At 43.9% G+C, this 14,397-nt stretch overlaps 1 protein-coding gene across 1 annotated transcript in view; it reads right to left on the bottom strand.

The window, feature by feature from the left end:
• Positions 1-14,397, bottom strand: part of ADAMTS20 (ADAM metallopeptidase with thrombospondin type 1 motif 20) — a 1,292,194-nt gene that overhangs the window by 63,742 nt on the left and 1,214,055 nt on the right. The window contains exon 38 of the mRNA XM_069228834.1: positions 9,774-9,907. Within this exon, the coding sequence (XP_069084935.1) occupies positions 9,774-9,907 (134 nt within the window). The remainder of the gene's footprint in view (positions 1-9,773; positions 9,908-14,397) is intronic.

Raw genomic sequence — 14,397 nt, 5'->3', positions numbered from 1 at the left:
TGGCCAGCCTGCAGCAGCTTCTGCCAGGCTGCCTTGATGAGGTGTGAAGTGGCCTGGCTTCACACAAAGGAATGTGCTTGGGGGAGAGAATCTCCCCTCAGCAGATGGTGAGGCAGGAAGGGGGAGGGCTGCCAAACTGGTCTTCAAAGGCAGAGAAGGACATCTGGAGCACCCAACAACACCCCCACATCCTGCAACCCCAGACAGCTAGGTGCCCCCTTGATTAGATTAGGAGAGGGCAGGAGAGGGGTGTGTTTATGATTTTTAGCCACACCAGTGGGTGGGCTCAGCCAGATGTAACCTCCAAAAATCAGATTCAGCCATGTTGGATTTTTAGAGACTGTTGCCTTTTGGGGTGGACTTTTGCCACACTTCCCAGGAAGTGGTCATCACAGGGGGACGACCCTGTACCTGATTGGAGAACCAGGGCCCCCCTGCTTTTCACCCAGGAGCAAGAATAAAACTGGCAGACCTGCCCCCACACCTCAGATCCCCGCCAACTTTCAAGAAGAAGGAACTTAAGGAGAAGAAGGACTGCCCTGCTGGACCCCTGGCCTGCACCTGGACCCTGCACTCAGAAGGACTGCACCAGCTGCACACTTGGGCTTCACCACAAGAAGGACTTAGCCTGGCTTCAACTGGTTCAAGGAGGGACTCCCTGTTTGCTACAGGTGAAAAATTGCTATCCAGAGTCCCCTGCACCAACTCCTAAAAAAGAGACCAGTTGACCACTGCCCAGTGGCCAAAAAGGAGTTTGCGCCAGGTGCATTCTGGGAGTTGAAGTCCGCACCCCCCAAGGACCATCACAGAACTTCTGGACCCTTGGGGTGAGCTGTGGACCCCAAAAGAACCTTAAAAGAACATCTGGGTGAAGCCCCAGAAGTTTGGAAAAGATTTGAGAATTTTTGTAAAAAAGCTCCAGAAAGGGACCGACCCGCCGTGGAAATTCTAGCCGGCTTGCCTCAACCGCGACCCGGCCTGACTTCGTGGTTCGTCCCGGTAAAGAAAAACATCCGAAAAAGAGACTAAGTCCGAACGGAAAAAGTTGACCGGGACCTCCCAGCCATCGTATCCGAGAAGGGCTCCACGGACGTCGGATCAAGATCCAGGTTTACCCCGGTCGAAGGATTTCCATCTCGAAAAAACGACTAAGTCCGAAGGTAAAAGTCTCCACCGAGGAAACCCACATCGCGTATCCGGACATGGGCTCCAGGAGGTCGGATTCAACTGGCAGGTTCGTCCCGGTGAAGAAAAACTTCAAAATAAAGACTAAGTCAGAAGGTAACTTTTTAACCGAGGCCTCCCGCGACTTGTAGCCGAGCAGGGCTCCATCGCGGTCGGCCTGAAACTTTGACTTTGCCCCGGTCCTGGTGCAACCAGATGACCCGATTGGCGCTTTTTTGTTTCTAAGCGCTAGAAAAATAATAATTCTTTAAAAATTCATATCTCCGGTTCCCCTGAACCGATTTTAATCGTTTTTGTGTAATTTTAAAGATAAAAATATAAACTATGTTTATAAATTGGTTTTGGATTTTTAAACTATTTCCTGTGTTTTATTTAATTACTGTTTTGTGATAATTGAATGCTTTACACACTGTCTCCTAAGTTAAGCCTTGACGCTCGTTGCCAAGCTACCAAGGGTTAAGCTGGGATTAATTTACTGAGACCTAACTGTACCTAGGTGGAGGTTAGTGGCTTGTTGCTAGGTGTAGGTACCTACCTGCCCTTACCAATAACCCATTTTCCAACAAGGGGGTAACCTGACTGTCAACCAAAGACCCCATTTCTAACAATCGGTATCATAGCCTGAATATCCTGGACTTGCCACTCGGGAGGATAGGACCAAAACTGCACTGTTTCCAGAACAGCTCTAATGAAAGGGATCATCTGAAAGGGAATCAGGTGTGACTTTGGCATGTTTATAGTGAACCCCAGGAAATGCAAGAGGTTCACCGTAATTTGGAGGTGGGAGACGACAGCTTGGTGTGAGCCCGCCTTCACCAGCCTTCACCAGCCAACTGTCGTACTGTCGACCCCTGATCTCTGATGAGCTGCAACCACTGCCATAACCTTGGTGAAGACCCAAGGGGTGCTGGTAAGGCCAGGTGGGTAGCACGATGAACTGAAAGTGCTTGTGGCCTACTATGAACCGCAGGCAACATCTGTGGGCAGACAGGATGGAGATATGAAAATAAGCGTCCTGCAAGTCCAACTCTACCGTCCAGTCTCCTGGGTCCCGGGCAGGTAGAACCCGGGCCAATGTGAGCATCTTGAACTTCTCCTTCTTGAGGAAGAGATTGAGGGACCAAAGGTCCATTTTGGGAACCAGAAAATATCAGGAATAGCAATCACAGCTCACTTCTAGCACTGGAACGCACTCTATTGCTCCCTTGGCCAGGATAGCTGTAACTTCCTCGTGGAGAAGAGACAAATGATCCTCCATCATCTGATCGTAGGATGGTGCATGGATGAAGGAGAAGCCTTTCGGAATATCTGTAAAACCCACCTGCCTGACGTAATGGATTGCCAGCAAAGCAGGTGATGGTGAATTCTGCCACCAACTTGTGAAAGGTGTGGGTGGGTAATCAGATTAGGAAGGTTTATAGGCTGCTGCAGGGGGGGTGAACTGCCCAGACCACTGGTCACTGACCCACGAAGTCGATGGGTCCCACGTCCTCAGTCACCCAGAGGATGGGGAGTATGCAAGGAACGATAAATAGCTGGGAATGGACCGGGTGGGAAACCCCTTTCGCAGACACAAAAGGGTTGAATGGCCCGCTGGGGGGACGAGGGGCCACCACGAGGCCCAAGGACCTGGCCATAGCCCATGAATCCTTGAAGCGTTCAAGCGCTGAGTCTGCCTGGTCTCCAAAGAGATGGATGCCATCAAAGGGCATGTCCCTCAAAGAGGCCTTGACATCCCCTGAAAAGCCAGATGTCCTCAGCCAGGCATGGCACCTCAGGGCAATCGTCCTGTTCACAGGAGCACCTACACTGGGTTTGGACCAGGTACCCAGTAGGATGTCAGTGAGGGCCTCATTAAATGGGAGCAGGAGTTCTGGGGTGGAAGCTCCCGGTTGCAGCACTTCTGTCAAGATATTAGTCTTGATGGCCACTAAGAGCAGATGAAGGCTCTGGACTTCAGCCACCCTCCTCCCCACCATAGCTTAAGAAGCTCTGACCTTCATACCCACGGTAGGGGGAGAAAGCATATCAGTATCTGGAGAACTATCCAGTCTGCTGGCTTCACCCAAGTCTTCATGCCAGTCCATTACTTCTTGAGGCTGGTATTCTAAAGGGTCCAGCAACCTCTCCCATTCATCACTGAAGCCTACCCCATAGCAAAAGGGCTCAGAATCCGATCATGGAGGCAAAGCTCCTGCCAGTGAAGGAGTCTATGTCTTATGACGCCCATCTGGCTCTGTGTCAGAGTCGGCGATTATAATAGGGATGGTGCCGCCCATGGGTGGCGCCAGGAGCATCAGTGTAGGGATCAGAGTCAGGGATGATCAAGGTGGTATGACCAGTGCAGGTCCAGATCCATGAATGGATCCCTTGGAACCCCTAGGCGCTAAGAATGAAGTTGCAACCAGCGCAGAACCAGAAGGGGCCCCCTTCGACTATGTGGGGCTCGAATGCACTACAGTAGAGTTGGGCTGCCCAAAACTGAAGTGCACGGCCTCACAGAATTCTCTGAGTTGGGCAGGGGTTGCTCTGGCTTCGTGAAACTGAGGAGGCATGGAGTCAGCCAAGGTGCAGGTACCTCAGATTGAGGCCTAGAGCATCAAAGCTTGATTTTTTCTTTTGCCTCGACTTACCCGATCATCCCAAGGACTTGGAATGGGACGAGGATGACTTTGGACTTCCCGACCGATCCCGGGACTTTCCTCTTCACCGGGATCTGGACTTTTGTGATGTTGAGCTCCAGGCCACCATCAGCTTCAGGGATCACTCCTTCAATGCCTTTGGATGCAATGGCCCGGCACGCGGAGCACAACTTCAGGTCATGGTCGTGCTGCAGGCACCAATGACATACATGGTGCAGATCTGTTATTGACATCGCCCTATGACCAGACCAGCAGGGCTTAAATCCTGTCTTTCTAGAAGACATCCTCAATGCACCAGGAGTAAAATAAAAAAAAAATCTCAACAAAAAGTTTTAAAAAGCCAGTCAAAAATCGACTGGAGAGTAGCTCTCTTTGGATCAGAGGTCAGCTGATGTAGAAAGAAAAGAACTGACGTCAGCATGCCGGAGTGGTGCCTATATAGGACCTGCAACTTCATATCCAGTGCAGATGATGTCAACTACGGATGCTAAGCCGATCTATGCCACCTAATGGCATGCAGGGATACTTCTCATCAAACTCTTCCGGGAGAATAAAAAAGTAAGGAATCTGCAGCTAGAAGTCTCTATCAGATCATGCTGTCTCTTGACAGACAGCTGGTGCTGTCTTAAGCGAGAGCACAAAAGCGTGACACACCCCATATTTAAGTGTGCCTTCACAGTGACTGAAGGCCTAAAAGGTATTTCAGTCTGTTGGTTCAACTACATCTTCCATTTGACAGGTCTAAGTGTGATTAAAGTATGTAATTGTCTATCTCATCTTGGGAAAATGCTAGCAAAGCCACTTAAAGTTATTTCTTATTTAACTTTCAAAACCTGATTTTATAGAAACATCAAATTTTAGATAACTTAAGTGAAAAAATAAGTTTCCAAAAATGTCCTTTAGACTACCTTAACCAAAATTGGCTTAAAACCACTTCTGCACTCATCACCCCCCAGGGCTGAAGTACACATCATTGGCTGAGAGGGTTAAGGACCCTAGCTCAGCAGACAATTGCCTGCCTGTATGCCCAGAAAGGACAGGGTGGTGTATATTCCTGACCACTTGCCAGGGATTAGCTGTCGGGGAGTGGAAAGGAATTGATGGTAGAACAAAAGACAGGCTGAGTACTACTTCTTTTAACTTGAAAATGCCAGGGGGAGCTTTATATTTCCAGAACCCTCATAGCTAGCTACCAGTCACAGTGGGGAAAGAACCATTTTGGACCCTGTCAGGAGGGAGGAGAGGTAATCTAACTAGGAGATATGGCTAATGAGCAAAAATACAGGTCCACCTGCTGGCAGAATAAGTCTGTCATATTGATGCAGGGGCTCCTGGGTAATTTTACAGTAAGACAACGAGAAGATGGGGGACTGTGAGAAAATAATTGTATTCAGGGACAGCATTTTTCCAGTCACTAACTAGTGCACAGGATAAATCTGATACCCCAACTACCACTGCCTCAGAACATTCCAAGACCAGGGAAGACTTCACCTGAAGAGGAAAGCCATGATTGAAGAAAGAAAAGACTTCAGACTCCTGGCTCTTACTGGAAGAAGAGGACTCACTCAAGAACCCAAGGAAGTCTGGCCTGGAACTTCTATGCAGGGGTCAAATGGTTCGCTTCTTGTTTACCTTCTTCTGGGACACAAAAATCAAAAGAATTCCTGACTCCCAAATGACCACAGACAACTGGACTCTACAATAGATTGGATTCGGGAGAGACCTGGTACATAGAAGCCTGCCCTGAAGAACTAGGGGCTGCAAAAACAGAAGACAGCTTCCCTGCAGTGAAGAAAAGTGGAAGACAGTTATTTTTCCTATGCAAGGACGGGGACGAGGTGCTATGGCTTATCCAGGAAGGTCACACCCGAGGCTGGCAAGAAAACCAAATTTGTCTCACTTAGAACTTTTGCCATGCTGAAAGCAAGGTTCAGTGGGACACAACCTTGGACCATTCCTAAATGGAAGATTTTGACTTCCATTTCAGAGTCTGAGTGTAAAAACGTAGACTAGGATGCCCCATTTTGTGCATTAGATCTCCATGCCATAGTGGTCAGCCTGGAATCATGTTTACATCTGGGTCATCTGCAAACTGTTGTTTTTTTCAAAGGTGCTATACTTTTGCTAGATGTTTTTTCCCCATTAACGTTTAAACAATCTCTAGTTCTGTTTAACCTATCATAATGATATGGGTGTATTTTTCTTTTATTAAAGTTGACTATAGCCTTCAAATAACTTTGAGAACTTTATTGTGTTCTTTACTTTAATATTGTTGGTGTTGTGTGAGCTTAGCACACACTGGGTATACCATAAATATCTAACGTGCTGTAATCAGCAGTTGGGCTTCTGCATTTCTTTTCACTTTGGATGTGTCACACATCCCCCTTTGCCGAAGCCGCCCGGTAGGGTTGGGGCTCCTACTGATGGAGTAGTGTATTGGATTATTTAATTGGAGGAGCATGACCCGTTCACCTCAGTGTAAAACAATGGATTTATCAGGAATTATCGAGTGCACATATGAGCAAGGGTTACGAGAGGAGGATGCAACTCCTTTCGGAGACTCCTGACCCTGCACGTTTTTCAGAGACATTGAATGTTTCAAGACAGAATGGAAGATGAGTGCAGTTTTTAAGAACTTTCAAAGGCTTTGGCTTAATTTTCCATGTGGCAACAGAAATTTCATACGCACCAAAACATTACAAATGATTGCAGTATTTGAAGGATGCTATTTCAGCTTTAATGTGACTTGGGATACGGATAGGCATGGTGCATCCTGGTCATTGTACGACATCAGTTCATACTACAATCACGTAGTGGCCTGATATTTAAAAGGAAGTGTCCCTCATGCATGGTATACTGGCTCAACTGTGATCAAGCCTGTATTTATGAAGCCAAAACATGTTAAGAGATAGCATGCTGCTGAATTTTATGTGGAAGTAAACATGTGGTTATCAGCAGTTGGGCTTCTGCATTTATTTTTGCTTTGGATCTGTTACACCAGGATCTCCGTCCCTTTTTGCAGAAGCCGCCCTATAGGAATGGGGGCTCCTACTGATAAAGGAGTGTTTTGGAATATATATATCTATATCTATGTGATTAAAACATCTCTTCCAGCACAGTGTACTTTCAACAAAATGTGCTATTGAATTCTGCATGTGACTATCAGGTAGTAATGAAACACCAGGATCCATGTATTCCAAACTGAAAAGAAATAGAAGAATAATGGAAGTGTGCATTTATAAAAGGCATAATAGAGATCAGGGAACTTTGCAGAGATAATCATGGCTTAGGAAACTGTTTCTAAATGTTAGCAGGAAAACATGATACTGGCATATTGAATAGGATTCCATTTAGGTTTGAAGGCAGTGGTTTCTGGGTTTAAAGGTTATCTAGACCCTGAAAGCTAAGATCATAGACTCTGTCATTTTAAGGTTTGGGGAAGCCAACATTTGCATGGTACCAATTTTGTTCTTTTATGTGTTCTACACTACACTTCAGCGGGAAAGGTTGTCATGGTGACAAATAGTATTTCATTTCTTCTGTATATGACAGGTCCTGAATTTCTCATAGGGTCATTTTCAGGTACTTCATAAATGTGACTAGGTGAAGGGGGACTATTATGTCAGTGGGAGATAAAATAATGTCTAATAAATGTACTATCATGCTGTAATCATAAAAAGCAGTGGGTGGCTGAATGTGGAGGTAATGGTGCCATATAGATCACAAATGAGTGTGTGTAAAAGTCAACATGTTTCTTGCCTTGTGTGTTGTCAATCAGAGCAATTCTTCAGGACCGAAAAACTAAAACCTAATCTACTTGTGATGGGGGAGAGTATGTGTAACCTTAGCAAGAAGTACTCCAATCACACAAATTCAATCCTCACAGTAAAGCATACCAGGGGATGTCTAAAACCTGACCCAGGTTCGGTATGCTACTGACCCCTCAGGTAATGGCAGAGACCATGCTAGATGTGGAACAAAAGGTTTCCAGCACACTGATTTAGTAGTGACATACCTCTTCTCTGCCACCCTGTGACCATTACGTCCAGATTCAGCCACCCACTGTTTTTTATTCATAACAAGAGAACCCACTCATTACATTTATTTGGGTATCTCTTAGCTATTTTTAACCCACAATTCACATTGCACCAATTCACACTTAGTACACCTCTACCCTACACTTCACATAGGCATCTTATGCTTAAAAGACCTCCGGCAAAGAGCCACCTTGGGGGCCTCATTGGACATTGCAGCGCCGGCCAAACGAGGAGCTTCCCAATGATGAAGCATGATACCCACCTAGGCATGTGAGGGCTCTTGCTTCTGAGCAATCAGGTCCCCTGATCTGTTGCCTCAGTTACCCCAGCCTGGATTTTCTTTACTCCCTTCCTTTTTCCTCTTCTCCCTCCCTAGGAACTGCATACCTTTTGTATTACATAGTATCTCATGTAGCTTGCATGCTGGACCTTAAAGCGCTCCTAGTCCCTCTCTGTGTTTAGCCTCATTCTAGCTGCCTGAAGTCTCAAGTAGAGCATCTTATAAAGACTCCTTTGATCAGCACCAAAGTTGAGTGGAGATGAGTAGATTGCACATTTGGTGGCTGAGGTCAGGAAAGGTGTTTCCCCTAAATATTGACTTAAAAATTCTCCTGTCACAGCAACTCATAATAAAAATGCCTGTAGCATGCTTCAGAATGATTCGTAAGCCTGGTACTTCTACAGAAATAGAAATGCTGTCACAGACCCATCATGAAAAAGTAATGCCATTGTTACGTAAGTGGTTACATAACACAAGGGTGGCCCACTATGACAATAATGAACCTCGTGTGAACTGTATAAATAATGGGAATGCCTTATCAAGGACTCATTGAAGCAACGGGTAGTACACATTCTGATGGGAACATTATTTACCCTGCTGTCAATAAGTGTAATAAATGAAGCTACCGTGCTGGACAATGATGATTGCACTGCTGCTCACCTCATCCTGTAGTTCCACTTGGCAATTGATTGTACTGGTCACTGCTAATGGCATATCCGTGCCTGTAATTGCTGGCACTACTAACCAGTGATTCCACAACAACAACCTTAATACATTCAGTTTTCTCGAATATCCTCAGTTTTTTGTGATCCACCTACAAGTCAACTCTCAATACTGCTGGGCTCTTAAATTATGTAGTTCTGTTGATGACCTTATAGTTGGCTTCTCTGTCTTATGTTTTGATTGTGTGATTACTTATGCACACCTGGCTATGACATGTCACATACAACTAAGGCTCTATTGGTATGAATAGATACCTTTTTGTTATCCAACAAGAACTACTGAATTTTGGTGCATTGATTGCTAATCAGGTAACTAGTTTCCCACTGGGAAGGATATTTATTACATATTTTTTCAATGAGGCTGTTACGAACCAGTGACATTACATATATTGCAACGTACATGGGCATTAGTAAATGTTGATTGCACTAGTTATGCTGAAATACGTTGCTAGATCTGTCACTGTCTTTATGCTGAGTAGCAATTGACACCATTCAACACCCCTGGTCAGACTGGAAAACACTTGTTTGTAGGCAATCTCATAAACCCACTGCATCTGCACCTTCTCAAATCCTACCAGTGCCTGTCCATAATTAATTTGGTAGCACTACATTGGCAGTAGGAGGTTGCCTACAGCCCGAAATTAGATCAGCATTTTGCCCTAACATATCATTTTTTTCTGGAAACAGGATTTATAGCAATTTCAAGAATATATCATGTTAAAATCGTTCACATTTGTTTATAAACAGCCATAAAACACAAATTATCTAGAATTCAAATAACAAAAAAGTGAAAGGGAACATGCAAAAATCATGTTTTCTAAAATATTCACATTGATAGAATATATAATCTACTTAATTGAACAATATTTTTGCATTGTCTGACTGAAACAGGAAAACTAAAACTTACTTTTGATTTGCATTGAGATGATATCCAGCCTTATTTTGCTAAACATGGTGTACCCAGCCGCAAGATAATCATTTCTGCATATGCAGTCAAGATTTCTGGTTCCATTAAAGGGGCACTCGTAGGGATTTTTTAATCTACAAAATGAAATACAGCTTTTATTTTTTGGAGCTTGTTGGTGAAATACAGAAGTATATTATGCATTACCATTAGCAAATTAACAATTAGTTTCCCAAAGAATGATTAGGAATGTGCTATTAAATCCAAGTGCAAATGTAATACAACTCTTGCTAATCAATTATTAAGTATATATACATTACTGACTTTAAAGTAGAATTACCATCTCTAAAAAATATGTTCAGAAGTTTTGAACTATTGCCTCCTGTAATATCATCAGGCAGTTGGAGAGCGTATGAATTAATTTCTTCAACCCTGTCGTTGTGGGAAAATGATGCAACTGAGATACTCTGGGTCAGAATAAAAATGCTGCACTAAGGTATTCTGGAACAGGAGACACATCAAACGTAATTTATCTCATGGGTGGGGGTTGTGTGTGTGTGTGTTTAACCATACATGGATCAAACTTTGAAAGAAATGAAACAGAGAAGTAATGAACAAAAGAAATGTGAGATTGAATTTAGCAAAGCATTTTACTGAAAGTGGAGCATCAGAGTTACGATTCCCGAATGCGGTGTAATACCAAAAGCTGCCAAAAGTTATAAACGTGTACAGAAAACTGTTAATGTGATGATTTTGATGCATTCATTCTTTTTGTTTGAAAAATGCATGTGGATTCAACATCCAGGATTATAGTTGTTTTTTTAATGAAGTACATTTTGGTTTCAGCTGAAAATATTATGGCTACTCTCTTGTATCTTTGCAGGGAATACATCCTGATGTTCAAACATGGGTCACACAAGAGTCACACATGACTAGCGTTCTGTAAGCAACTCAGGTGGATATTTAAAACCATGGACATAAAAAGAATTGTTTCACTGTGGAGAGGCACCGAGACTACACAGGCATATATTATTGAAGAGATGTTCATCTTGCGAGATAGTAAAATTAAGGCACATGGGATAAATTGATTTTTGTTCATAACTGTTGATGGTTTCATGTTTGAAAGAGATATTGATTCTTAATATGTTTTGCATTGTTACAGGACCACCTATTACATGTTTCTCCAGAGTAAGGGTGCTGGCTAATGTTCCAGAAATGTGCCGAAAATGTTTAATGAATATTGTTGTGTGAAAGAAAAGTAAAATAAACTGAACTCATAAAACGAACTATGCTCAAGACTATCATTTTAAATGAAACACAAAATATACGCATATTTTCCTTTTAGTAGACATCCATTGATGGTCTTTCCGAGGGTAAAGAAATGAAACTAATATATTTTCATACCTGTGAATCCATCTGCTCTAAAATTATCCAGATCAGGAATTAAAATCAGGATGTGAAAAGTAGTAGGTGATATTGACAGAGAAATGTGTAGGTGAAATTTCTTAATTTGTGGGTGCTGAGCGAAGGATTGTTGGTATGTTGTCTTATGTTTCTTGGACAGGGAAAAACGAACCTTACAAAATAAGAGAGAGAAAGTTCATTGACGAGAGTATCCCAATTTGGTCCACTTCAAAGCAAGTGATTATGATTACCTCACTGACATGAAAGGGAAGAAGGCTAGCAAATCTCAAGACTAGTGGCATGCTGATAGAAATGGGGTCTTTGGTTGACAGTCAGGTTACCCCTTGTTCAATCAAGGACCCTCACTCTAGTCAGGGTAAAAGAGAATCACCCTCAGCTAACCCCTGCTTACCCCCTTGGTAGCTTGGCAGAGCAGTAGGCTTAACTTCAGAGTGCTAGGTGTAAAGTATTTGTATCAACACACACAGTAACTTCATGAAAACACTACAAAATGACACAACACCAGTTTAGAAAAATAGGAAATATTTATCTAAAAAAAACAAGACCAAAATGAAAAAAATCCACAATACACAAGTCAAGTTTTCAATTAAAAATCAAAAAGAGTCTTTAAGTAGTTTTAAACACACACTAACGCTGTCAGCGTGAAAAAGTACCTTGGGCGCGTCATAAATAACCCTGAACGGACGAGTGTGTGTCAAAAAGTGCTTGCGAGGCGTTGATTCCACTCACGAGCGGGACCGTGCGTCATTTCTCCTTTCGCCGGGTCGGGTGCATCGTTTCTTCTCTCCTCTGGAGAGCGAGGCGTCGATCCTGTCAGCACTCTCGGGTCTGGGCAGGCCTTGCCTTGTTTTTCCACGCACATCGGTACTTGATTCGGAAATCCATCCGCACGATGATCCGAAAACCCTGCAGCGTGGGTTGTGATCACCCAGCCTCCGTCAGCGATGTTTCGCATAATTTCTGCTGCTCCGTGCGTCGATTCTTCGGTCGCATTCCCTGCCGCGTTTCTCAGCTGCAGATCGGAGTCGCAGCGATCTTTTCCCCGCACAGCACTCTGTGCGTGGATTTCCTTGTCTTTAGGCTGTCAGCTTCTCCTTTCAGAGTCCCAGGAACTGGATGGGCACCACAGGGCAGAGTAGGAGTCTCTCCAGGGACTCCAGGTGCTGGCAGAGAGAAGTCTTTGCTGTCCCTGAGACTTCAAACAACAGGAGGCAAGCTCTAAATCAAGCCCTTGGAGGTTTCTTCTCAAGATGGAAGGCACACAAAGTCCAATCATTGCCCTCCTATTCTGGCAGAAGCAGCAACTGTAGGATAGCTCCACAAAGCACAGTCACAGGCAGGGCAGCTCTTCTTCCTCAGCTCTTCAGCTCTTCTCCAGGCAGAGGCTCCTCTTGTTTCCAGAAGTGTTTCTAAAGTTTGTGGTTTTGGGGGCCCTTCTTATACCCAATTTCTCCTTTGAAGTAGGCCTACTTCAAAGTAAAGTCTCTTTTGAATGTGAAATCCTGCCTTGCCCAGGCCAGGCCCCAAACACTCACCAGGGGGTTGGAGACTGCATTGTGTGAGGGCAGGCACAGCCCTTTCAGGTGTGAGTGACCACTCCTCCCCTCCCTCCTAGCACAGATGGCTCATCAGGATATGCAGGCTACACCCCAGCTCCCTTTGTGTCACTGTCTAGTGTGAGGTGCAACCAGCCCAACTGTCAAACTGACCCAGACAGGGAATCCACAAACAGGCAGAGTCACAGAAATGGTATAAGCAAGAAAATACCCATGTTCTAAAAGTGGCATTTTCAAACACACAATCTCAAAATCAACTTTACTAAAAGATGCATTTTTAAATTGTCAGCTCAGAGACCCCAAAATCCACATGTCCATCCGCTCTCAAAGGGAATCTACACTTTAATCAGATTTAAAGGTAGCTCCCATGTTAACCTATGAGAGGGACATGCCTTGCAACAGTGAAAAACGAATTTAGCAATATTTCACTGTCAGGACATATAAAACACATTACTATATGTCCTACCTTAACCATACACTGCACCCTGGCCTTGGGGCTACCTAGGGCCTACCTTAGGGGTGTCTTATATGTAAGAAAAGGGAAGGTTTAGGCCTGGCAAGTGGGTACCCTTGCCAAGTCAAATTTACAGTTAAACCTGCACACACAGACACTGCAGTGGCAGGTCTGAGACATGATTACAGAGCTACTTATGTGGGTGGCACAATCAGTGCTGCAGGCCCACCAGTAGCATTTGATTTACAGGCCCTGGGTTCCTCTAGTGCACTGTACTAGGGACTTACTAATAAATCAAATATGCCAATCATGGATGAACCAATTCCATACAATTTTGGATAGGAGCACTTGCACTTTAGCACTGGTTAGCGGCAGTAAAGTGCCCAGAGTAACAAAAACAGTAAAATCAGAGTCCAGCACACATCAACAACCTGGGGAACGGAGGCAAAAAGTTAAGGGAGACCACTCCAAGGATGAAAAGTCTAATACATGCAATGAATTGAGGCTCAGAGTTCTAATGGAAAGAAGCAAATTATCAGTGTATTGTAGGCAAAGCCACTGTTCAGTATGGCTGCTTATCCCCATCTTACTCTTTCTTCTTTACCATCATCTTACATTCTGGGGAACTTATCTGCCTTCCTGATTTGCCTCATAGTCACATAAAAGCGGGCAACAGGAGAGGATATTAAATACCTATGTTCTGCCTCATAGGTTTCAGAGATTAGATCAGGTTATGGGTCACTGCCTCTGTCCGTTGTTATATCTCACCATAACAGATGCAAAGTTGATAGCCTTGGTGAATATTTACACTACAAGATACCTTTCCTGGTCTATGACTTGAGTAGCATTTGTTTATTGTTATCTGCGTGTCCCAGAATTCATCTAACTTGTGCCTCACCAAGCTCTTCACCAATATAAAAGAAGGGAGTTAGGGGCAATATACCAGAATAAAGATATTCTTCGGTGACAAGAGGAAAGATTTTTTTCAGAAATCTATTTTTTGCTAAAATGAGACATGGCTGCATCTGTGTGTCTAACAAAATAGTGGCATGTAGTTACTATTTTTTATTCATTTTCTTTATTTATTGCCCTTTTCTCAGTATTTTGATAGTATGTTCAGTAAGCTCTGTTTGGTTTGAAACTGTTGGTGAAGCCAAAACATATAATAGTTGCTTCAGTGAACCTGAGCCAC

Source organism: Pleurodeles waltl, chromosome 4_1 (assembly GCF_031143425.1).
Source record: "Pleurodeles waltl isolate 20211129_DDA chromosome 4_1, aPleWal1.hap1.20221129, whole genome shotgun sequence".
Classification (NCBI taxonomy): Eukaryota; Metazoa; Chordata; class Amphibia; order Caudata; family Salamandridae; genus Pleurodeles; species Pleurodeles waltl.
The sequence above is the reverse complement of the archived record's forward strand: the minus strand, read 5'-3'. Positions and strand labels throughout refer to the sequence as shown.